At 58.1% G+C, this 22,448-nt stretch overlaps 2 protein-coding genes across 2 annotated transcripts in view; both read right to left on the bottom strand.

The window, feature by feature from the left end:
- DHRSX (dehydrogenase/reductase X-linked) overlaps positions 1–21,221 on the bottom strand; it is a 47,428-nt gene extending 26,207 nt beyond the window's left edge. The window contains exons 1-3 of the mRNA XM_090264533.1: positions 21,064–21,221; positions 8,603–8,710; positions 7,239–7,307 (exon numbers count right to left, since the gene is read on the bottom strand). Coding sequence (XP_090120659.1) covers positions 7,239–7,307; positions 8,603–8,710; positions 21,064–21,172 — 286 coding nt within the window. The 5' untranslated portion in view covers positions 21,173–21,221. The remainder of the gene's footprint in view (positions 1–7,238; positions 7,308–8,602; positions 8,711–21,063) is intronic.
- ZBED1 (zinc finger BED-type containing 1) lies at positions 14,224–21,122 on the bottom strand. The gene is given in 3 exon segments (XM_090264532.1): positions 14,224–14,760; positions 14,762–16,435; positions 21,064–21,122. Coding segments are annotated over 2 exon segments (2,103 nt in total). The 5' UTR covers positions 16,387–16,435; positions 21,064–21,122; the 3' UTR covers positions 14,224–14,282.
- Positions 21,222–22,448: the final 1,227 nt, after the last annotated feature.

The following is a 22,448-nucleotide window of genomic DNA, read 5'->3' as shown; positions in this document are numbered from 1 at the left end:
CGGGGGAATGATCAGCATGTCCGGACCTGGGCTGCGGGCGGTCAGCCTGACCTAAGCCGCGACCCGGTTCCAACGAATCCGGACGCCTGTTTGCAGAGCAAAAGCAATTAGACCAACGAGCGGGGCAATGAACTTGGCTGAGGATCCTGTCATTCCACCGAGTAGGCACCCGGGGATCCAAGACCCAAAGTCCGTTTCCTTCCCGACGGAGCACGTTCAGAACTGGGAGGCGGCCGCATGGTCTCCTGGCGCCGAAGGACTTGGGAGAATCACACATAGACGGATACCCAGAGCTGCAGTCCCTGCCTCCACTGCAGAGTCTAAAACCTCCATGGAAGATGTGAAGCTACTATACACCCATGTCCTACGGCGGCGGTGCCCCGTGCCCACAAGCGTCATGGCTCTGGAGGTCATACGCCTGACATGAGTGTCCCTGGGATAAGGTCACGCTGTCTGCAAGGGAGAGACATGCGAAGATGATCCCGGATGCAACCGACTTCATGGCAGCATGGCTATAAACACACGTGTTCCAGAACATGCCGATTCCAGCCACAAGAACAGAGACGGGTCTCCACGCGCAGTTCCACCAGAAGTGAGGACGAGGTGGCTGAGGAGCTTCTTGCTTTGCGTTGCCCTGGGAGGGGGTCCTTGAACCAGTACGATGCACGTCCCCAGCTAACACGGGGACGACGCGCAGCCGTGACGAGTGCTCTGCACAAAACCAAGCCTGAAAACAGACAAAGGCTCACGGATACAATTTCTCCCTGGAAGCCTCCTCACCAAGCGGCAGAGGTATCCATGAAAATGAACAGGGACATGCGTGACCTCCTTCCTGGCAGGATCAGGAAAAGACCACGCTTTCAGTTTGCATAAATGTTACGAAGATTCAGCTCGAGAGAGGAGACTTAAACATTTAGGAAGTACCGTATCCAAGTGCAGAGAGACAGCTCAGAATGGCCTCCCCTCACGCTCACGGGGGCAATCATCTTAAATTACATAGGATCCCAACGCAGGGCATGGTGACATCGCGGAACTAACGAGTCTCTCCCGTAGCAGAGCAGAGAAAACGTGTTGTGGGAGAGACACGAATGTGGCACTCAGTTGCGCGTCCCCAGGAGCCCATTCGTGTCTCTGGGTGTCACGTCTGAATTTCTGTGGTTTTAGGTGGTAAAGAATAAAGTGAGGGTCAGGTTCACCGCAGGGTCTGCCATGTGCAGACGCCTGGTCTAGGTTATCCTTGGAGGTTCGGAAAAAGTCCTGAAGGACTATTGTAGGCAGAGTTCTGAGGTTTGCTACTTTAGCGTGTTCCTGATCGACGCGTGATGTCCGATTTATTTATTTGGGAAAATTCTTTTTTTTTACTGAAACATGCTTTTATAACTGGTTACCACATATAGCAGCCCAGAATCAAGAAACAATTTCTGTGTGTTCAACAGTAAATCACATTTTGATGGTAGGATCCTTCTTCTTCCTTGTTCCAAAGCACACTTGCCTTTGTAAAAATGCGTGATGACAGATAAATAATTGTTCCGTGAATTATTATTCTCCCTTTTGATTTTCTTTGTGGCTTTTCTGTTCTTTCTGCACAATACTGTTAGTTTCATATCCTCTATCCTAATTTTTATTTCATCCCCTGGGTGTTCCCTCATAATTTGTTTTCTCCTTTTCTTATTAGTTCAGGAATGTAGAACACTATAAATTGCCTTCCTATTTTTACTGAATTCCGCTGGTTGCGACACATCCCGTTTCTATTCTTTATATAAACTATTTGGTGGCTGGCTATGAATCTTGTTGGTCTCCCCGCATTAAAAACGCAGCTTTAGAAACATGAACGTACGTTTGGGCCTTTGGAAATTTTATTGGACGCAGTAAAATTTGTGATGAAAAGGGGGCCGGCCAGCTTTTACCTTACCGTCAGCCACGGGGTCTGTGGGGAGATAATCTTTGGGGTAATACAGGAAGGCAAGTCCTACAGGGTCATCCTTGGTGCTATTCAAAGGGCCCCTCCAGGATGGGCCAAGTACCCTCGTGGCAAGAAACTCGTGGGAACACACAGCACCCATCGCAAAGCATTTCCATTCCTTCTCAACAAAAGCTCTGTTCCCATCCAATACTCCTTCCCCGTCCCCTCCCCGGGCCCTGGCTCCCACTCTCCGCCTTCTGTCTCTGTGAACTTGACACCTCTGGGGACCTCACAGAAGGGGAGTCACGTCCTACTGGCCCCTGTGTGACTGGGTTCACTCCCCGAGCTCCGTGCCGGTCAGATTCACCCACGTGGCAGGACGTGCCGGAATCTCCTTCCTTTGCGCGGCGGAATGACGTTCCATCGTACGGAGGGAGCACGCTCTACGCCCCCACTCGTCCATGATGATTTATTTTGGAGGCCACCCGTTCCCTCAGAAGCGTGTGTGTCAGTGACTACGCAAATCTACGCAGAGGAATCCAACATCTTTCCCACGGTCCTCCTGCCGGCTTCGTCATTCCCGAAGACAACGATACACACGAACCGCGTCCACACGTCCTGCGTGAGACATCATTTCGTGGGCGCCTTCCTGCCTGTCGTCTGAGCAGCTCAGGTGAGAGCCGACTCTTCATGCCAGCTGAGCTCGGGGACGACTTTGGGAAAAAAATGGGGACAGGAGGTTTAGTGGGCACCTCACCGGGCCCATGCCCTCTCTGGGGACATTCGGGGCTCTGGAGTATGAGAAAGAGAGCAAATGGCTTGAAATGGCCCCCCGGCCACCACGTCACCAAGGACAGCTTTATCAATGACACTTAGTCAATCTGAAAGCAATAGCAGGTCCTGGCCGGGTCCCTCCATGGGTTAGCGCGTCGTCCCGATGCGCCAAGGTTGTGGGTTCGATTCCCAGTCACGGTACATGCAAGAATCAACCCATGACGCATCCGTAAGAGGGACAACTGATCGGTGATTCTTCCTCTCCTCTATCTCTCTCTCTCTCTCTCTCTCTCAAATCAATCAATAAAAAAGTTAAAACCTGCAGCAGAATACAGAGGCACCTGTGGGAAAGAAGGAGTGCCCGGTTGGGCACCCGCTGCCCATAGCACCCAGGTTGGGGGCAGAAGCCACCCCCCTGAGCCGGGACGTGTGGCCTCAGACAGGCTCTCTGCCCGGCCACTCCCTGCCTTCTCTTTCCACACGCAGGCCCGACGGGGGCCGCCGGGACGGACGTGCCTGACACACTCTGTGACTGTCACTCCGTCCCTCTGCGGTGCTGCCTCATCTGTTTGACAGGCAGACAATACGCGTCCCTAGGACCGCTGACGATGTTCCCGGTAATTAACTCGTACAAGGACGCACGTGGCTGGAACGGAGACATGTCCCCGAACAGTTGTATCGGCAGAGCAGAGGGCAGCGCACCCGCCACGCATGGGAAGGCGAGGCCTCAGCGGCATGGTCTCGCCGTCACGTGGGAGCGCCTGTGACCTCCAAGCTCTAACCCGAATCCTAACCTTGACCCTGACCCTAACCTCTAAGCTCCAAGCTCTAACTGTGACGTGGACCCTAAACCCTAACCCTGATCCTAAAACCGACTGACCCGAACCTTAAACTGCCCCAGACCCTGAACGTAACCCAAAACCTTAACCCTGAACCCTTAAGATGAACCCCGAACCTGACCCTACATTCCAAGCCTTCACCCTCACGCCACCCCTGACCCGAACACCTAACGCAAGTCTAAATGCTTGTGCTGACCCCTAACTCCTCACCCTAACCCTAACCTCGGGTCCCAAACCCTAAGGTTAACCCTGCACCCCAACCTTGACCCTTATCCCTAAGCCCTAACGTCGGGGCACAGGCCTGGGTCGCGGGCCAGGTCCCCGGTTGGGGGCACGCGAGAGGCAACCAGACACGGATGTGTCTCTCCCTCTCCGTCTCCCTCCCTCCCTCTTTCTCTGAAAATCAATAAATAAAATCTTTAAAAAGGAGGAGAAGAAAGATACGTCCTGCTGAGCCTAGATTGGGCCCACACGTGCCCTTAGAATATCATTAAAACGTCTCTTGGAGATACCACGCACGGCGGACCACCGAGCTGCTGGGCAGTGATTCAGCAGAGAGATGAGCCGCCAGGAGGTCCCCCCCAAAAGGAAAAGAAAACGGCACACGCCAACGGGGAAAACAAAATCCATGCCATCACCCCTCAGGTGTCCCCAAACTCAGACTGCGCCCCAGCACCAGAGTCTGCGGGCGGAAGAAACACTCTAGGTGTCTTCACGCTTCGGGGCGGATCCCACTCAAGGGACCAGTTCTCCCTTCGGTGACGAGACGAGGGAGAGTCGGGGACCAAGGCCCGTCACCCGTATTCACGTCACGCTAGTTTCTGTTTTCATGAGGAATCACGTCAGCGTCTCCCACGCAGTCAGATCGGCCAAGAATTACGGTGTGCCAAGATGAGGGGGATGTCCAAGGTGAACGTATGTCCCCCCAGTTGTCTTTCCCAGCTCAGGAAGGACGGACGGGTGCTGTCTTTCCGGACCGGGGCTAATATTCCCCTGGGTAAAAGGACCCCGTCTGCTTCATCCGCGCGCCTATCGATGGGCACGTGGGCCGCTGCCCTGTCTCGGCGATGATAAATAATGCCCCCCGCGGACGCAGGGGCGCACGCAGCTTTCCAAATGAGCCTTCTGGGTTTCTCTGAATAAACACCCCGGCGGGGAATGGCTGGGTCATCGGAGAGTTCTATTTTTAAATCTTTAATACTCTTGGGGACGGCACGGAGGGACCTACAGGAAGGGATGCTCTGGGAAGTAAGTCAGGCAGGGAAAGACAAACACGGGATGATGTCTCTTCGAGCCGGAGTCTGAAGAGGAAAATAAAGACAAGCAAGAGAAGAACAGCCCGCAGGCCCAGAGAACAGGAGGAGGGTCAGCGGAGGGCAGGGAATTGGGGGGTGCATCTGGGTGGAAAAAGGGAGGGACTGAGAAGCACAGAATAGTCACCAGAAGAAAAGTCCTGCCCACCGCACAGCCAAGAACATTGCAATCCGTACGTGTGGGGTGGGGGGGAGATCCCTTTGTAAGGTACGGAAATAGCTCATTGTGATGCTGTCCCCCTGAAATGAACATAATTTGAATGTCAATGGTCACCGGAAAGCCGGATTGTAAATTTTTTTAAAGACGGGAGCAGACAGCACATTTCCAAAAGAATCACACGCCCGCTTTCAGGTTGGGGGGTCCCGCAGGGCGACCACGGGCATGTACGGTAAAGCAGGGAACACAGGGTTTATCTTCCGTGCGTCCTTTTAAAGGAGGCGGGTTTGCAGGATTTAAGAAGGCTCTCCGTCCTTCCGAGAATATTTAAGTCATGGTGTGTTTGGGCTCGCTTTGCCTTGTCTTTGTTTTTGTGGGTTTTTGTTTGATCGTTTGTTGGTTGGTTTCTCGTCTTGACGTTCTGATCGTTTGGTAAATCGGCGAGAGGGTTTACCCCAAGGGTCAGCAGGTGGCCCCTGAAGAGGAACAGAGGGGCTGGCACCCCGGGTGCGCGGGACACGGGCGTCTGCTCCCCACAAGCGAACTTGCATTGGGCTCGTGAACCACAGAGAAGTTCCTGGTGATGGTTGTGACCTTCGCGTTCCTAGCACGCGGTCAGGCGAGTGGAGGGACCCTCCCGCCGCACCCCCAAAACCGGGTCTCAACCGCCTGCAAGTTCAAAGGCGGGAACCGTGACAGAGCAGATGGGTCACGGCGGTCCACCGGGAACGAAGACAAAAGGGTCACGTGCAGAGGCTAGGCAGGGTAGAAACAGTTGCGTCCTTGAGAGTCACGTACGCTGACGTGGGTAGGATGTGTGCGTACCCGGCCCCCCGAGATAAACAGGACCCACACAGCTAGGACTGCCGGATGTGGGAGCCTTGAAAGAACCACATAAGCACAAGACAAGGGGGCCTCGCCATGACCTTGACCGAGCCGGGGGGTTGGGGGGAATGGGGACAGGAATCTCCAAGGATCCGGCAGGGAATGTGGGCGCTCCCTCTGGACAGGGTGCCGCTGTGTTTAGACAGAGACATCCCCAAAGGAAGGGAGGGACAGGGAGACGCAGCCGCCCCAGATGGCTGCCCCCCCAAGCTGCTGGGACGTCTGCGTCCATGGGAGGGGTCCCCGTGCTGTCTGGCCCTTGGCTCTGGGGGCTCCAAGCCGGGGTACAGACTCAGCCAAAGAAAAGGTGTGTTTGCAGACACCCCCAAACCACCACCACCTGTCACCTGGCGACGCCCCCTTCCCCCAAATCGGACGTACCTGGAGCCTCTCCCAAGCGATTTGCAAATGCCACCAGCAAGCCCATCATTTGTTACTCTTGTGTTTGGTTCATGGCGCAGAAGACTAAGCGCTGTGCTGTGCGCGTGGGACTGGGTGTGTGGCCGTGGGGACTCCCGTCCTCATGGGACTGAGGCCCGGCCCCCAAGGGAGCGACTGCAGACCCCCTGGCTCAGACCGGAACTCCCGCCGACCCTCCAGGCCCTTCCAGTCGTTCTGCACGCAGTGACCACCAGCCGTGGGTCCCCATTTGGAACACCGGCGCCGCAGACCCCAAGGGCCCCCCAGTTCTGTCCATCCCAAGGCCACACGGAGCCTGAGATGCAGGGCCCCCCATGAGACCCAGAAAGAGCAGCGCAGAGCTGGTCCGCTCTCTCTGCCCTCGCCAAGGATTTCCGCACGGACGGGTCTGCCTGTCCCATGACCTCAGCAGCAGTGACGGGGCACATCCCTGCTCCCACACGTGATCAGACGCCACCACCGCCCTCCGCGACCCCCGGCGGCCCCTCCCCAGGACGGAAAGGCTGCCGGAGACACCCCCCTTTCAGACACCACTCTGCACTGACCCGTGCGTCTCAGCATCTACCACGGAAGCCACCGAGTCACTCAGACAAGGCCTTCTAGAACATTCCTCCCTCCTGCCCATCACCGCTGGGGCGACATCTTTGTTAAAAGCGCTCAAACTGTTTCAACAGCCACACGCGGCTCCCAACACGCCTGGGGTCCTGCCCTGGTCCTGGGTCTAACCTCCGCGAGTCCTGCTGGCTTATTCTCGGAGCGATGGCGTTAGCTCTGATCCGTTCACACGTTGGAACGTGGCTTGCAAAACAGATCCAATGAGGAGTAGCGCAAGGAGCAGACGCAACGCCCCGCCACGGTCACGTCCGGCAGCCTGTCCGCGAACCCAGTGTCCTGGGCAGACCGGGCGCTGGGGAACCAAGAAGAACCGCCGGCGCCCCGAGGGTTACCTTTGTCATTGAGCGTTTCCTCCCGGATCGTCCGCGCGGCGGCTTCCCCTTTGGCTCCGTCGTTTGCAGCTGAAAGGATAAGAAAACACGCTCAGCGGGCAGGTCACCTGGAAGCCGTGGCACGTGCCAACCGTGATTTCCTGCCATGGGCCCGTTAAGGCTTGCGTCTGCGTCCGGGGGTGCCTTTGACCCAGGAGACAAGCCTGTATCCATGGAAGACCCGCAGTCTGAGCCTGGAGGGCCTTTCGGGGATCCGGCGGGCGCAGGGGTGTCCGGCCAGACACAGCCCCCGCGGCACGAAGACAGCAGGGCCTTCGCGCTGGAGAGAGACCTTGCTAGGGGCATCTTGGCCCGAGCTGCGGACGGACGTGCCTGCAGGCGGCTGTCTCATGATCTTGTTTCACAAGGTGACCGTCCATCAAACTGTCATGCAAGACGGAGAACCGTCCCAGTGGGCAGGGATGCCATGACCCCCAGTCCCGTGCAGGAGGGAGGACGCTGTCCCTGCTTGGCGTGAGTGTGAGGGTGGAAGCCTGCTCCGGCGTGAGGAGCTCCATGGGAAAGGGGAGCTGGGGGGCGGGGGGTGTGGGCTGTAGGGTGTACCCGCAGAAGCAGCCACGGCGCTAAACGTGGGTCCCGGTTCTGACATCGGCCGAAGGCTGTTCCCCAAACTCGTAGGCTGAAGCCCTGAGCCCCAGGACCTCAGGACGGGGCTGGACTTGGAGACGGGTCTTTAAAGAGGCCTCTCAGGTCAAATGGGGTCACTGGGGTGGCCCTGACCCCACAAGATGGGGGTCCTTCTGACAAGAGGAGCTGGGGACCCAGACACACACAGAGGGGCGACCGGGTGAGGATACAGGAGGCCTTGGGAGGAACCTGCCCTGCCCACACCCTGACCTTGGATTTTTCCCGCCTCCAGGACGGACAGACAGAAATATCTGTGGCTTCCGTCTCCAGTCCCTGGTATTTATTACGTCAGCGCAGGCAAACGCAGTCAGACGTTTGTCACGTTCTTCTCTAGTGAGTCAGACACAGAAAAAAATGCATGACCTGGAATTCTTGTAACCACATAATCAATAGAATAAAAGAAGAAAAAAAGAAAAGAAAAAAAGCATGCATGACCTAGAACACGTGTCACCACATAATCAATTAAAAAAAAACATGCATGACCAACATGGTCACAGAAACCATAGTCAGGTCCAAAAAAGAGTCTCCGAGTTCCTGGCTTTCTTTTCAGCGTTGGAAGAGTCACCCTTCCGCCTCCCGGGTCTGCGCCATGTCTCGGCAAACCAACCCTGACCCCCCTCAGCCCACGCCTGGGCGCCTCCCGCCAGTGACAACGTACGACATGCGCAGAGCGTCACCTAGGATCACGTGCATGCCGAGTCTCGCCAGCTGCTTGCAGGTGGCAAACCCGATTCCCTCCGTGCCGCCCGTCACGATGGCCACGCGGTCGGCTTGCCGGGGGAAGACTGCAGAAAGAAAGGAAAAGAATCACAGGGAGGGGGAGGAGCAGAGGACCCCTTTGCAAGGATTCTGCGCCCGGAACGGGCTTTGACACTGGGGGCGCCTCTTGCCTTTGACATTGGGGGCTCCTCTTGCATTGCGGCCTCTGCGGGAGGCACGCACGGAATGCTGACCACTCGCCCTGCGTGATCCCAGCTGGAGAAAGACCCCCCGATCAAGTCATGGGCCCCCCAGCCCCGCCACCTCCCCTGATGTCTTTGGAAGAAAATGCTAGAATCTGTTGCCAACGCGATGGGTAGAAAGCTCTGAAAACATCCTATTTCTTTACGGCCATGGGCAAGCCTCCTGGGCCCACGGTTCTGGGTAGCTTGTGGGTACATTGGGGTGCTCGGTGGGAGTTTTATGATTATTCAAGGAGCAGATGAGGACCAGCTGCCCCGGGAAAAGGAGTTGGTTCCGTCCTGTTCACAGAACACACAGGGTCCCCCGGGGGCAGCACCCGGGAGAGACAGAGGGCCCGTCAGTGCGAATAGGACAGACAGGCCTCCCCTTGGGTTGCGGGTTTTGGCAGGAGGAACGGATGAGGCGGGTGGGCAGGCTTGCGCCCGGCCGGTGGGAATCCTGTCTGCAGGGCAGCCCCCCACCCCACCCCACCTCCCCGGAGCTGTCTGCTCTCTCTGGGAACTGCCCAACCCTAGAGGCTTTAGCATCTGATAAAAGTGGCAACGGTAAACGTTTTCATCTCTATCGGGGCGCCTAAACGCATGCTAGAAAAAAAGATTAAAAAAGATCCAACGCTTGCCGTCCTCGGGAAAAGCCACATCCGCATAAAACTAGGTCGAGCCGTGGAAAGACTAAAACCGACGAGTCAGAAAAGGCTTCCTCATGTGAGGTTGACACGGAGAAGAAGAGACAGGTCTCGCTCTGACAAACAATGGCTTCCATGGTAAGAAGAAACACCATATGCCAACGGGAACAATGAGCCGGGAGAAAAGGGACAACTCCTAGTGTGTGCCAAGGGCCCGTTGCCTCCTATGCAAAGTTCTTGAAAATGAAGAATAAAAACCAAACACCCTACTCAGCACAAGGGCAAAAATGGCCCCGGCCGGGGGTCTCCGTGGGTCAAGGCATCGTCCCTCAGACCAGAAGTGCTGAGGGTTCAGTCCCTGGCCGGGACGTGTATGGGAGGCACCCAATTCGATGTTCCTCTCTGATATCCACGTCTCTCTCTTTCTCTCTAAAATCAATTTTAAAAAATTTAAAAATAACCAAGGGTCGCCGGTTTGATTCCCAGTCCGGGCACATGACTCGGTTGCACGTCAGGTCCCCCGTGGGGGGCGCGTGAGAGGCAACCACACAGGGATGTTTCTCTCCCTCTCTTTCTCCTTTCTCCTCTCTCTAAAAATAAACAAACAACCCAACAAATGAATAATTTTAAAAAATAAAAAATAAAAAAATAAAATCAAAAAATAAAAAATTAAAATATATAAAAAAGTAAAAGTGCCCCCCCAAAACATGTTTATATAAAAATATACCCACATGGCTCTTTCCAATAAATACATGTTCAACTTTCCACCTCGTAGGAAAAAAAAAAAGTCATTAAAACTCCCCTGAGAAGCCACCTCACGCATCTGCTGGGCAGACAGACGTCTGTGCGTTTCCACGCCCGTTTTTCTGGCTCGAGGATCCAGACCACCGGGGGCGCACAGACACCACGGGCAGGTGTGCGGCACGGCTCAGCGCCCACGGGGAAAACTGATGTCACATCTCGTGCAATGACGCACGCGGGTGTCCTTGGAAGCAGCCAGGTGACTTCCAGGGAATGGCCCTGGAGCCAGAAGGGAGACGGTCAAGGCAGCTCATTGCCACATCAGACCTGCGGCGCGAAGGAAACTACGTGCCCAGACGTGTCCATGAAGTGGGTCTCGTGTCCATGACAGGAGACGTGTCCACGGGATGGGGTCTCCCGGCTCTGCCACCGTCTCCGCCCTCGGGCACGGAGCAGACCGGGAGCGAGACTCAAGCCCCCCCTCCCCGTGGGCCCCGAACAGCTGTGACAGCAGCTCACACGTGCCCGGCAGAGTCCCTCTGTCTACAGACAACACGCGACTCCGGTCAGGACGAGGGCAACCCGCACCCCCTCATGGCTAACGTGTGCCGGCCGGCAGTTCCCTCGTGGGGCTCAGACCAGGCCCAGGACACCGTCGGGCCACGGTTCTTCCGTAACAGCCTGCCCGGCACGGCTGGTCTCCGGGGACGGATAAAATCACAGCTCTCCGAGTTCCTCACTCAGCAGCTACCCCCCAGGAAGTCAGACACTGACCCAGAGTCAAACCTATAAAAATTCCATTGCGCCCCGGCCGCAGCTGATGGGGCAGGATTCCCTCCCCCGTCTCTCTCCAGCCCTCCCCCTCGTTCTCTAAAAGCAATGAACATCTCCTTGGGTGAGGATTTAAAAAAAAAATCACACAATCTTAAAAAGGTAAGAACATGTGGACAGTGTTTTGTTTTTGTTTTTGGTGGATGATCTCTCTAACGAACATGCAGAAGTCTTGGCATAAAAATTCTCCACCTCTGACCCCATAAAAAAGGTTTAATGGGGGTAGAGCCAAAATCGCCACAAAAGGCCACTGACAAAATGCAGGCTATCGGATAAAGGATATATAGTTTTTTCTGTATAAAGAGCTCCCAGAACATAAGCAGAGAAGAGCTAAACAATCAAATCAAATCAAATAAAACCAAAATAGACCAAGGGAATAAAGACAGCCTTCAGGACGAGCTCATGAAACCCAGATCCATACGGGGATATTGGAACTCACTCATAATCACAGAACGTGGACGTTGGTAGTTTCATCGATCAGAACAGCGGGGTGCTCTGCCCAGCATGGGTGCGCCCCCCGAAAACACTGGACGCTTGCCCACTGAATGAATTCGCCCCCAAGATGGTCTCTCCTCAGCCCACGTTCCAGCCCAGCTCTTCCCTTCCAATACCTGATGCCCCAGACGCGCGCCCACGGGGAGCCCAGGACATAAAGAAGAACTCCCGGCGGGCGCCCGCTTTCATCTCAGAAAGATCTCCAGTCTGATGGCCGCCTTGCAGGAGCCTCCAAGTATTATTTCAGCAGGAACCTGGAGGTCTCTCCAGGGAATTTGAAAAGGACCTTCCCAAACGGCTCCGTGTGCAGGGCTTTGTTAGGGACACGGCCACGTTGTGCAAATAGAGAGGAGGGAAGGGGTCGCTGGGGTGGCGTGTGGGGGTGAGGGGTGGGGGGGAAGGAGGTAGGCGGAGCTATAGAGACGCCCCCGGGGATCCGGGTGGGGGGAGAGTTGCCCTGCGTTCTGACAGGGACTGGAAATTCACAAATTTCCCGGTGTACCGCTCAACACCCCGAGAATCTGGGGAGACGCCGGGGAGCAGAGTGAGAACCACGGCACTTCGGGGTCCGTATCTCTGACGCGCGCAGTGACTCGCTTTGCGACATGTTGGGAGGAATCTTGGATACGGTGGGCGCCAGGCTTCTCTCCACGGTCCTCCTGGCCACCTCCTGGGATTCTACAATGACCTCCCCAGAGAAACTTTCTTTAAGTCTTTAAAAAAAAAAAAAAAAAAACCAACAAATGAACAATAACAACAGAAGTCTAAGCCTATGCCAAAAAGACAGAAGCGCTGGCCACCGGGACTCGGTTGGTTGGAGCACCACACCATGCACCAAAGGGTCGTGGGTTCAATCCCCCATTGGGGCGCGTACCTATGTTTCAGGGTTGATCCCCCAGTTGGGGCATAGACGAGAGGCAACCAATCGATGTTTCTCTCACATCAATACATTAAAAAGGAAGAGACACAGCCCTGGCTGCTGTGGCTCAGTGGATTGAGCGTCGGCCTGCGAGCCAAGTGTCGCTGGTTCGATTCCCAGTCAGGGCACATGACTAGGTTGCACATCAGGTCCCCAGTTGGGGGCGCGAGTGAGAGGCAACCACACAGGGATGTTTCTCTCCCTCTTTTTCTCCTTTCCCCTCTCTCTAAAAATAAGTAAATAAACAAATCAATTAATTAATTTTTTTTTAAAAGCAAATGTTTAAAAGAAAAAAATGTTTGGTTAAAAAAAAAAAGGACGAGACCCATGTTTTCATTCCAAGAGACAGGAAGCCAAGTTTTTTTTTTTTTTTTTTCAAAGCGCAGTGTGTGTTTCTAGAAAATAAAGACGAGGGAGGTGGGACCTGGGTCTCTGCGGGGGTTTTTCCAGCCCCGGAGCAGAGAGGGGACAAGTCCTGCAGGCAGGGCACTGGCCCCAAGCGGGAGCCCTCTCCTGGGAACACTCAGAGCAGACGGCAGGTCCCGGCCTTCAAGAAGAAAGCTCGGAATGAACCACGTCCTTCCACACGTGACTTTGTAAACACGCGCACAGCTGTGACGCAAAGACCAAACGTTGCTCTGCTGGAAGCCCGGGAACACCGCCGGCCACCAACAGAGAGACATTTCCTCCCTAAACTCCGGGATACGATCAGACGTTGGGGACCTGGGCAGGATACTGAGGGTCGCCGGGACGGGTCACCTACACCGCCCGCGGTGCTCCCTCTGAACACGTGCGCCGGATCAAACACGGGGCTGCGCCTCTGGAAGAGGGGCAGCTGCTTTATAAAAAATAAAAACTAGTTATGAACCATTTTAAGGGGTGGAATAGCCGAAGAAATCCACAACGACCCCCAACAGGTAAAACTACCCCTGGAGATGATTTAGAACCGGTGGTTGAATGTAAAAGAGAGAATTCACGTCATCAAATGTTAACCACGCCGTGCGCACGTTGGGGTTCCCCGTCTGGAAAAGCCGCGCTCCCCAGCGGAGGCCTGGTGCTCACCTCCAAGGAAAGGGACTGCGGGGAAGACACGCCTTGAAAGCATCAGACACGCGCGCACACACACAAAATCACCTGCGGCCCAGAGCGCCGAGAGACTGAGAGGGGCCGTGGTAAGCAAGGGAACTCTGCAAGGGGACAGAAAACGCGCGTGAATGGCAGAAAATACCACACACTGAACACCGTTTTTGAGGCTTTTAATATGCGCTCACACGGCATGCGTGCGCGCTGCGGTAAGCTTCGACCCCACGTCCGACGTATCTGTCCTCACAACCGCGCGCTTCGGCTCAAGAGTCTCCCGTGCGACCCACTCAGCGCGCACACATTTTCGTTCTGGAACGATGGCTCGCGCGCCCGAGACGCGCCGGGGGCCCGGAGACGTGGGGTTCGTACTCCTCTGCGCATAGCAGCAACTTTCCTCGGACGTCCCGACCCTGTGACGGGGGCGTAAGGGGCGGGGCCGTGAGGACCACGGAGCGCAAAGCCCCGCACCCTGTCTGCGTGCAGCTGGGCCGCGGAGCGTTTCCAACGCGCGAGCGGGTCAGGAAGCAGGTGTCTGGGGCTTTCCTACGTCCTGGACGCATGTTTCGCTGTGATGCGTTTGGAGAGGCCGCCATCCAGCCGTCCGTAGTCCCGTCTCCGTTTTATCATCTCCGTCTGTATGACTGTCCCCGGGGTCCGCATGGACCGCAAAGCAGCGTGAGCCCCACCACGCCCCGCCCCGCTACATAAAGCCTCCGTCCCTGACCCCGAAGAAGCCGCTGTGGACGGCGTCCCCGAACGTGAACACTTGCTCCTGATCCAGACCCCACTCGCCCTCGTCCTCGTCCTCGGGCTCCGGTTCCGCCGCGCCGCGGCTGTTCTCGTATAGGAACACCTGCTCGTCCACGTGCGCCGGGGCCAGCCGGTTCCTCTTGGCGCTGAGCACGTTGGCCGCCGCCCCGAAGAGGCGCTCGGGGGGCACGCACGTGGCCGCGACGCACCAGTACTTGCGCAGCACCTGCGGCAGCACCGGGAACAGCGCCAGGCGGTCCGACCACCACTTGAGCGGGTCCTCGCCCAGCCCCAGCACCTTCTGCGACTTGAAGTTGCTCAGCTCCTCCAGCAGCTGCGCGTGCAGCTCCTCCTGGTCCTCCGTGCCGCCCGCGGGGCAGAAGATCTCCGCCAGCATGTGGTTGATGACGCTGGCGGGCGGCGGGGGGCGGCGTGGCCGCCAGCACCCGCTTCTTGGCCGCCGGCTCCTCGGGCGGCCCGAGCGTCTTGTCCTCCGCCGCGGCCGCTGCCGCGTGCACGCCGTCCTTGACCTTGTCCAGGAGGCCCTTGGCTTCCTCCAGCACCCTGTTCTCCACCTGCTGCCTCTCGAAGGCGGACAGGAAGGGCAGCTTCTTGTAGCGCGGGTCCAGGAAGGTGGCCACGTTGAGGAACATGTCGGTCTCCGGCGCCTCCTGGTAGGTCTTGGCGAGCACCTGCGCGATGATCTCCTTGGCCATGCTGATCTCCTTGGGGTCGGCCTCCTTCACGCTGAGCGTGCTGTTGAGAAGCATGTGCAGCAGCGGCTTGACCATGCTGACGGTGGGGTGCCTGGAGGCCGAGAGCACCTCCGCCACCTGTTTGAAGGGCTGCAGCAGCGCCACCAGCCCGTCGATGGCGGCCCACTCGGGGGCCTCCAGCATGAGGTGGTGGTTGTTGCTATCCTCCAGCAGCACGCCCGCGATGACGAACTGCTGCTCCCGCAGGCGCTGCAGCATGGCCAGCGTGGCGCCCCACCAGGCCACGCGGTCGCTGACCAGCATGCAGGCCGGCAGGCCCTGCTGCTTCTGCTTCTCCTGCAGCATGAAGCGCGCCACCGCGGACTGCTGGAAATAGTCCACCAGGCGCCGGCACCGCGCCAGCAGCGCGCCCAGCTTGGGCAGCTGGAAGGCCTGGCGCACGCCCGCCTCGAACGTGTGGCCGAGGCACGGCAGGTGCACCGCGATGTCCAGCAGCGAGCAGGCCTTCGCCACGTCCTTCCCGCCGTGCGTCGTGGCGCCGGCCACCTTGGCGCTGATGCCCCACTCGATGAACGCCTCGTACAGGACGCGCGTGATGGTCTCCGCCGCGTTCTCGTCTGGCACCTCGAACGTCTTCAGGCACCGCGAGCCGGGGGCGAGGCTGCCGGGGGGCCCGCCCCCGAGGAAGTGGGCGGCCAGCGTGACGTACGTCCGGTTTTGGTTGTGGCTCCGCCAGACGTCGGTGGAGAGCCCGCACCACGGGGCCTCGGCCAGCTCCTTCAGCACCGCCTCGCGCACGGCGCCGTACTTCTCAGGGATGGCCTTGCCGCAGAAGAACTTGCGCCCCGGCAGCTCGTACCAGGGGTCGGCCGTCTTCAGCAGCGCCCGGAACGTGGGCTCGTCCACGATGGAGGCGGGGTACAGCCCCTCGCAGATGAGCCCCAGCACGGCGGCCGTCAGCTCCTGCTGCCTCTTGGCCTCGTAGCTGTGGCCGGCCTTGGCGGCCAGCGGGTCCTGCAGCGCCAGCGGCGAGGCCTCGGGCTTCAGCTTGGAGAAGGCGGTGGCGAAGGCCTCGCGCATCTGCTCCGTGTTGCTCTTGACGTACTCGCAGAACTCGTCGGGGTGGTTCTTCTCCAGGTGGTAGGACAGGTTGGAGGTGTTCCCCGAGTAGGCGATCTGAGCCATGCAGATGCGGCAGTAGATCTTCTTCCACTGCAGGATGCATCCCTCCGCGTTGGTGTCGAAGCCGAAGTACTTCCAGACTTTGCTCTTGGCGCGCGGGTGCGCCACGAGCTTGAGGTCCGGGGCGCCGCTGCTGTCCAGGCTCTTGCCCTCCATCCTCGGGGCGCGGGGCGCGGGGCGGGGGCCGCCTCTCACGCGTGGCCACCTGCCGAGAAGCAGCAACACAAACACAGAGTGAGAAGGGACCCAGGGACCCCGCGGCATGGCCGCCTTTCCTGGCGCGAGGCTTTGGCCAAGCAAAGGGGAGCGGCAGACAACTCAGCGCGCGGGGGCGGGGCTTCCGTCCACGTCAGTCCTACGCAGGCGGCCGCCGCACACGCCCGAGAACATGCGTTTCTTTGAATGTCTCCATGCGCCTTACGCGTCTTTTCTCCTATCATGGGCTTGCTGTTCTACGAGGTCCAGCGACCCAGCACCAGCCAGGCGGGTCACCGCCGCGGCAACCACGTTCCCCGGCGCCCGCTGCACGGATGGCGCCGCCCGCCACCCGGTGGTCAGCCACGGCGGTGTGTGACGCGCGCTACCCGAGGCGGCTCAGGCGCATCCGAGGAGCAAAAACGAGGCCGTGATTTGAGCCAGGCGGTCCTCGGCGTGGCTGAAGAGGCAGTAACACTTTTCAAATGTTACGTTTGGAATGGACGGGAAGCATCCTGGGATGTCTCCAAATGCGCACGGTGCACAGCCTCACCTGAGCAGAGAAACCCAGGATTGCTCTCGGCCAGGTGCGGGCAACGTCGGAGCCAGGCTTCCGGTTCCCTTTGTCGCTGCCACCCACACGCCCCATCCCGCGGAGCACCCCCGTCAGGGCCAGGGCGCCTCCCAGGGCAGCTGAGTTTTCATATGTGGTGTGTGTTCTGGGCGCAAGCTTTCAACCCCCTGTGCAGCGCTCTGGGGGTTAAATAACAAACCGCACCGACCAGGTAGTTCCTCGGTGCCGGGGATTGGTTCAGAGCTAAAGGTCGGTCGTGACTGGGGAGGGCGGGGGGTGACAGAGCCTCTCCCAAAATCCAGGTCTTCGCAGAACCTGGGAGCAGGACCTTATCTGCAAACAGGGCCTTTGCAGATGGGACTGAATAAAGGATCTGAGAGGAGGTCGTCCTAGGTCAGGGGGGCCCTATGTCCAGGGACAGTGACCTTAGAAGGGACAGCAGAGGAGACGCAGACCCAGAGGGGAAGCCACGTGGAGACGGAGGCAGAGACGGGAGGGACGCGGCGCCCCACCCAGGGACGCCTGGCGCCCCCGGAGCTGGGAGAGGCGGGAGGGACCCTCCATGGGGCCTGGGGAGGGAGCGCGGCCGCCCAACCCAGGAGCAGACACCCAGACAGTCCCTAACATCTCTTCTTTTGGGAGAAGATAGATATTGGGTGTCTGAAAATAGTATGTTCCTGGTAATAACAACACAGAACTGGCTTGGGACTGTTATTTGAGATCCATTGTTAAGCATTCTAAGTGGAGTTTGAAATGTCTCTGTTTTATTCCCAATACTGATTGGTTTAAAAAAAGAAAAAAAGGCCCCATAAGCAAGAGATCATTGGCAGTCCTGAGCTCATCGAGTTTGAAAACTCACCTTCTTGTAACCGGAGGTCACATGTGTTCGCAGGAACACACCCCCGACAAGAATGAACTTTCTCTCATTTGAAAACTAGGGTCCCCGACCATAGCTTGGTCCGCGGGCTGCCTGGCATATTAGGGGGTGGCTGGGAGCTCCCCCACATAGACCGCGGGGTCTGAGTTCCTATTCCCAAAGGGACGTTGAAGGACAATTCTCTGCGGTGGGCAAACTAGAGAGCGAAACCTGTCCCGTGCATGTGGTGTGCCTTTCAACACACATCAGAGACATGTCACCTCTCCACAAATTCTTTGTGAATCACGGCAGGCAGACGCCGGCGATTTTCAACCGGGTTCAGATCCACGTTGGAACGCTGGTGTCTGGTTTGTATATTTCAAGATGCGGATTCACTCATGCCTTTCAGAAAACCATGACTGTTATGGACAGAAATAAAATAAAAATGTGACTCGGAGACACGTGTCCCCATACGGGATGCAGTCTGGACGTCACCAGGACTTTGGAAATGAAACTCCCTTGCAGACATTCTTTCAGGCGGGACTGCCTTGGAACGGGACTCCGCGGTGATTTGGGTTTTAGAAAACACATTTCAAGGCACGTGGACAAGGAGGAGTCCGGACATGAGCATTCCCATTGTTCAATCAGACCTGAGTCACGAGTCATGCCTGGGCCATGTAATCTCCTTGATCCACCGCAGAAGAGCACCCACTCTTTCAAAATTCTGAGAAAAAGCCAAAATGGGCCACGAGGCCTTTGGGTTACAGGTTAGCTCCAAGTCCAGGGCAAAGTTCAAAGGCTCCGCCCCTCTCTCACTCCCCAAAGTGACATCCAGGGCCGGGCCAATGAGAAAGAGGTTAACAGGCACCAGGAAGACGCCCCTTGGCAGGCAGGCTGGCCGGCCGCAGGCAGGCCAGCAAAGCCGTTGTCATTCAGTATCTAAAATTATGTCTAACCCAGCGACAGGCCCCGGCTTGCTCAGGACTTGCTGGTGACATTCATTTTTACGTAAAATGACCCTCTTCTGGTGCACATCCCTTGCCAGACCAGGACTTCTATTCTAACCTTTTTTTACCCCCTAATCAGCAAGTGGGAGGAACACAGAAGTTCTCCATTTCATGATACCACAAACCCGTTGTCAAGATAAACATGTCAGTGCGTTGCCAGGGTCCCACAGCCAAGTTTCAAGGCTGTTCTCACCATGATTCTGCATTTTCCGGGAACCCAGGACGGGCTCGCCCGCAGGGCGGTGGGGCCCGCAGGACACTGGAGACTCAGAACCTACACAGCTGGGGGAGGCTTTCTGCACTGAATCACAGTTTCCCACCGAGTCTGCATTTCAAAGGCACACGTTCAAGGTTTCCGTACTGACAATACAATAGCGGGGGTGCTCTGGCTGGTGTGGCTCAGCGGATTGAGCGCCAGCCTGCAAACCAAAGAGTCACAGGTTCGATTCCAAGTCGGGGCACAGGCCTGGGTTGTGGGCCAGGTCCCCAGTTGGGGGCGCACAAGAGGCAACCACACATGGATGTTTCTGTCCCTCTCTTTCTCCCTCCCTTCCTCTCTCTGTAAAAATAAATGAATAAATAAATAACATCTTAAAAAAAAAAAAAACTAATAGTGGGGACCCGCGGGAAAGGATGTTCAGGGGAAGAAAAACTAGGTCAAAAGGGGTGAAGTATATAGTCATTGATACAAACTCATCTTTGGTTAGAGTAGGCAGATCCCAAATCATAATGTTGTCCACCTGAAATTCATGTTATTAACCAATGTCCCCTCAGTAAAAATATATATATTTATATTTATATATAAAAGTATATGTATATATTTTTATTTTATCTTTTTAAAATTATTTGTTTATTTTTAGAGAGGGAAAAGGAGAAAGAGAGGGAGAGAAACCTCCCTGTGTGGTTGCCTCTCACTTGCGCCCCCAACTGGGGACCTGATGTGCAACCGAGTCATGTGCCCTGACTGGGAATCGAACCGGCGACACTTGGCTCGCAGACCGATGCTCAATCCACTGAGCCACAGCAGCCAGGGCTGTATATATATTTTTAAATAAAACAAGAGGCACGTTCACCTCCCAGTCCCCAGTACTCAGGAATGGGCTGGTTCCTTCCTCCCTATTCTGTTCTAATCCCACTCCAAGTGTTTAAAAAGACCAACACCCAGCGCCTGAGCACAGTACAGTGAGGACATTACAAACGGAAAGACCTCCACGCCCGGGTGCAGGTTTGCAGGGCGGGGCTCAGGGTAGAGACTTCCATTCGGAGCTGCAGAGGCAGGGCCCGCAGCGCGGCAGTAAGAGGAATTGGAAAATATTTTCACAATAAGAGACGCAGCTGGTCTTGCTTTACTCCCAACCTTAGGGGCCTTGGCCAGAGGTCACCAAACCCCCGTGGGGTCGACCTAAAGCAGAAGTGACCGGGGAAGCGCGTCCACACTCGTCCGCAGGCCGGACACGCAGCGGATTGGCTAGAGGCCAAGGGCACACAGCGCGATGCGCACTCGATACTCTGTCTCCGAAAACAGTTATTCTTTTTTCCCTCCTAAAAGTAAAATGTATTTTTGCCTACAGGATCCTTCCCGGCCAAGCAGCATATCCGTCGACGCAGCAGGTTTTTGGGTTTTACCGCCTCCACCTGTGATGCAGGGTGGATGCGAGGCACCTGCAGAGACGCAGGCGCGAGGTCCCAGGCCCCTCGGCAGCGTGGACGCGCAGGTGCAGAGGGGTGACTCGCTGGGTGTCTAACTGCAGAGAAACAAAGTTGCCCCTGGACGGAAGCGCCCTCCCTCCCAACTCTCCGTGGCTCCCTCGGGCCGCAGAGGCCGCCGCCGGGCCCCGCGCGTGCGCGCCAGGCCCGTCCTACGCGCCCCGGGCCGCGGACCCGGCCCCCTCGTCACTCTGGGGCCGGGGGCGGTCACGGCCCGACCCCTGGCGGCGGGAGGGCCGCCTGAGGTCTGGGTCCCGGGTCCCGGCCACTACCCAGAGGAGGGGGCCTTCCCGGAAAGAGACTGCGGCCCAGGGCGCACGACCCCCGCCCGCGCGCCCGGCCCGGCCCCTCCTTCCCGGCGCGCCCCGGAATCAAGGTCACGCGGCGCCGGGAGCGCGCTCCGGGTCCGGGGTGGCCCCAGTCGCCGCTGTCGCCGCCGGGCCCGCCCCCCCGCTCTCCGCTCCCCGCCCGCCCCGCGCGCCCTCGCCGCTGACCTGGCTCCGCGAAGCCCCGGAGGCAGCGCCGCAGCAGCTGCGCCAGGACCACCGCCGCGCCCGCCGCGTAGACGCGCAGGGCCGCCCGCGCCGCAGACAAAGGCGACATGGCTGCTCCGCCGCCGCCGCTTCCGCGACGCCCGCCCCGGACGCGGCGGCCACCGGGACGGCCTGGAAAGCGGCAGAGCCCCGCCCCGCGCCCCGCCCCGCTCCCGCCCCGCGCTGCCCCGCCCCCCCCCGCGCCGCCTGCACTGCCACCCAGACGGCGGACCCCCGCCCGAGTCACGGGACCGAGACCCCCTGCCAAGGACCCCCGCCAAGGAACCTCGCCCGGGCTGCGGACACCCACCCAGACCACGGACCCCCCACCTCCAGACCCCTCCACCAAGTCCTCTCCAGGCTGCAGGGATCCCCCGTTGGAGCCTTACGGGGACCCCTCCAGGGCCCTGGAACCACACGCGCCCCCACATGCTGCCTGGCCCCCACCACACCCCTGCTTGGGACCCCCACCTCCATCCAGCCCGGCAAGCAGACAGCACACAGACCCCCACGGAGACCCTGAACCTGGCGACTGCAGACCCCCCCAGCCTGCCAGCAACCCAGACCTCCATCCACGGCCCCGCCCCCCAGTTCTAACACCCACTGGACTGCAGACCATCAGCCCTCCTACACACTGGGCAGAGACACCCCCCCAACCCCTGCCAAGATTCAGGGCGGAGGACGCCTGGGGCCCCTTCGGCCACCACTAGAAGCCAGGACGCCACACCACGACCCCGAAGGACCCTAACCGCCCCCCGCCTCCCATTAAGAAGGGAACTCCCAGACCGGCCTGGAACTGAAATCCTAGCCCAGCTCTAGGGGGCGATGCCGAGCACACGGGCTGCATTCCAGGGGGCCACTTGGGGTGCGCTGCAGTGCGCACCTAAAACCCTAGAGAACGCACCTACCGGTGCGCCCCCAGCCTGGCTTAGGACAGGTCCCTCTGACCTCGGCACCCCTCCGTCCTCCAGAGAAACTGAGGCCAGAGCCCCTCCAGAGAACTGCCGGCCGGCTGCTCTGCTAGGGCGGGTCTGTCCAGCGGGACAGACACGCTCCGGGGCGCCCAGCAAAGAGCATCAGCGGACGTCACGGTAGCGGCCGCCTCTGTCCCCAGGCTAAAGGGCTTCCCACAAGAGGCCCCAGCGTGTCAGATGTGACGTCGCCCACGGAGTCAAAGTCAGGACCTAGAGCCGCCGGGGACTCCATCAGGGAGCCCCGAGCGCGCGCCCCTGTCCTGGCGACCCTGCCCCTCCCCCTACGGGAGACGTGGAATTTCTGGTTGGTCCTAGAGGCAAGGCTAAGGACAGGCGTGGGATGCGTTCAGGCTTAGCCCTGTCGGCAGGTAG

The sequence above is a fragment of the Furipterus horrens genome, unplaced genomic scaffold (genome assembly GCF_987537825.1).
Source record: "Furipterus horrens unplaced genomic scaffold, mFurHor1.1.pri manual_scaffold_17, whole genome shotgun sequence".
Lineage (NCBI taxonomy): Eukaryota > Metazoa > Chordata > Mammalia > Chiroptera > Furipteridae > Furipterus > Furipterus horrens.
Note: the sequence above shows the minus strand (reverse complement) of the source record. Positions and strands in the feature narration are given on the sequence as shown.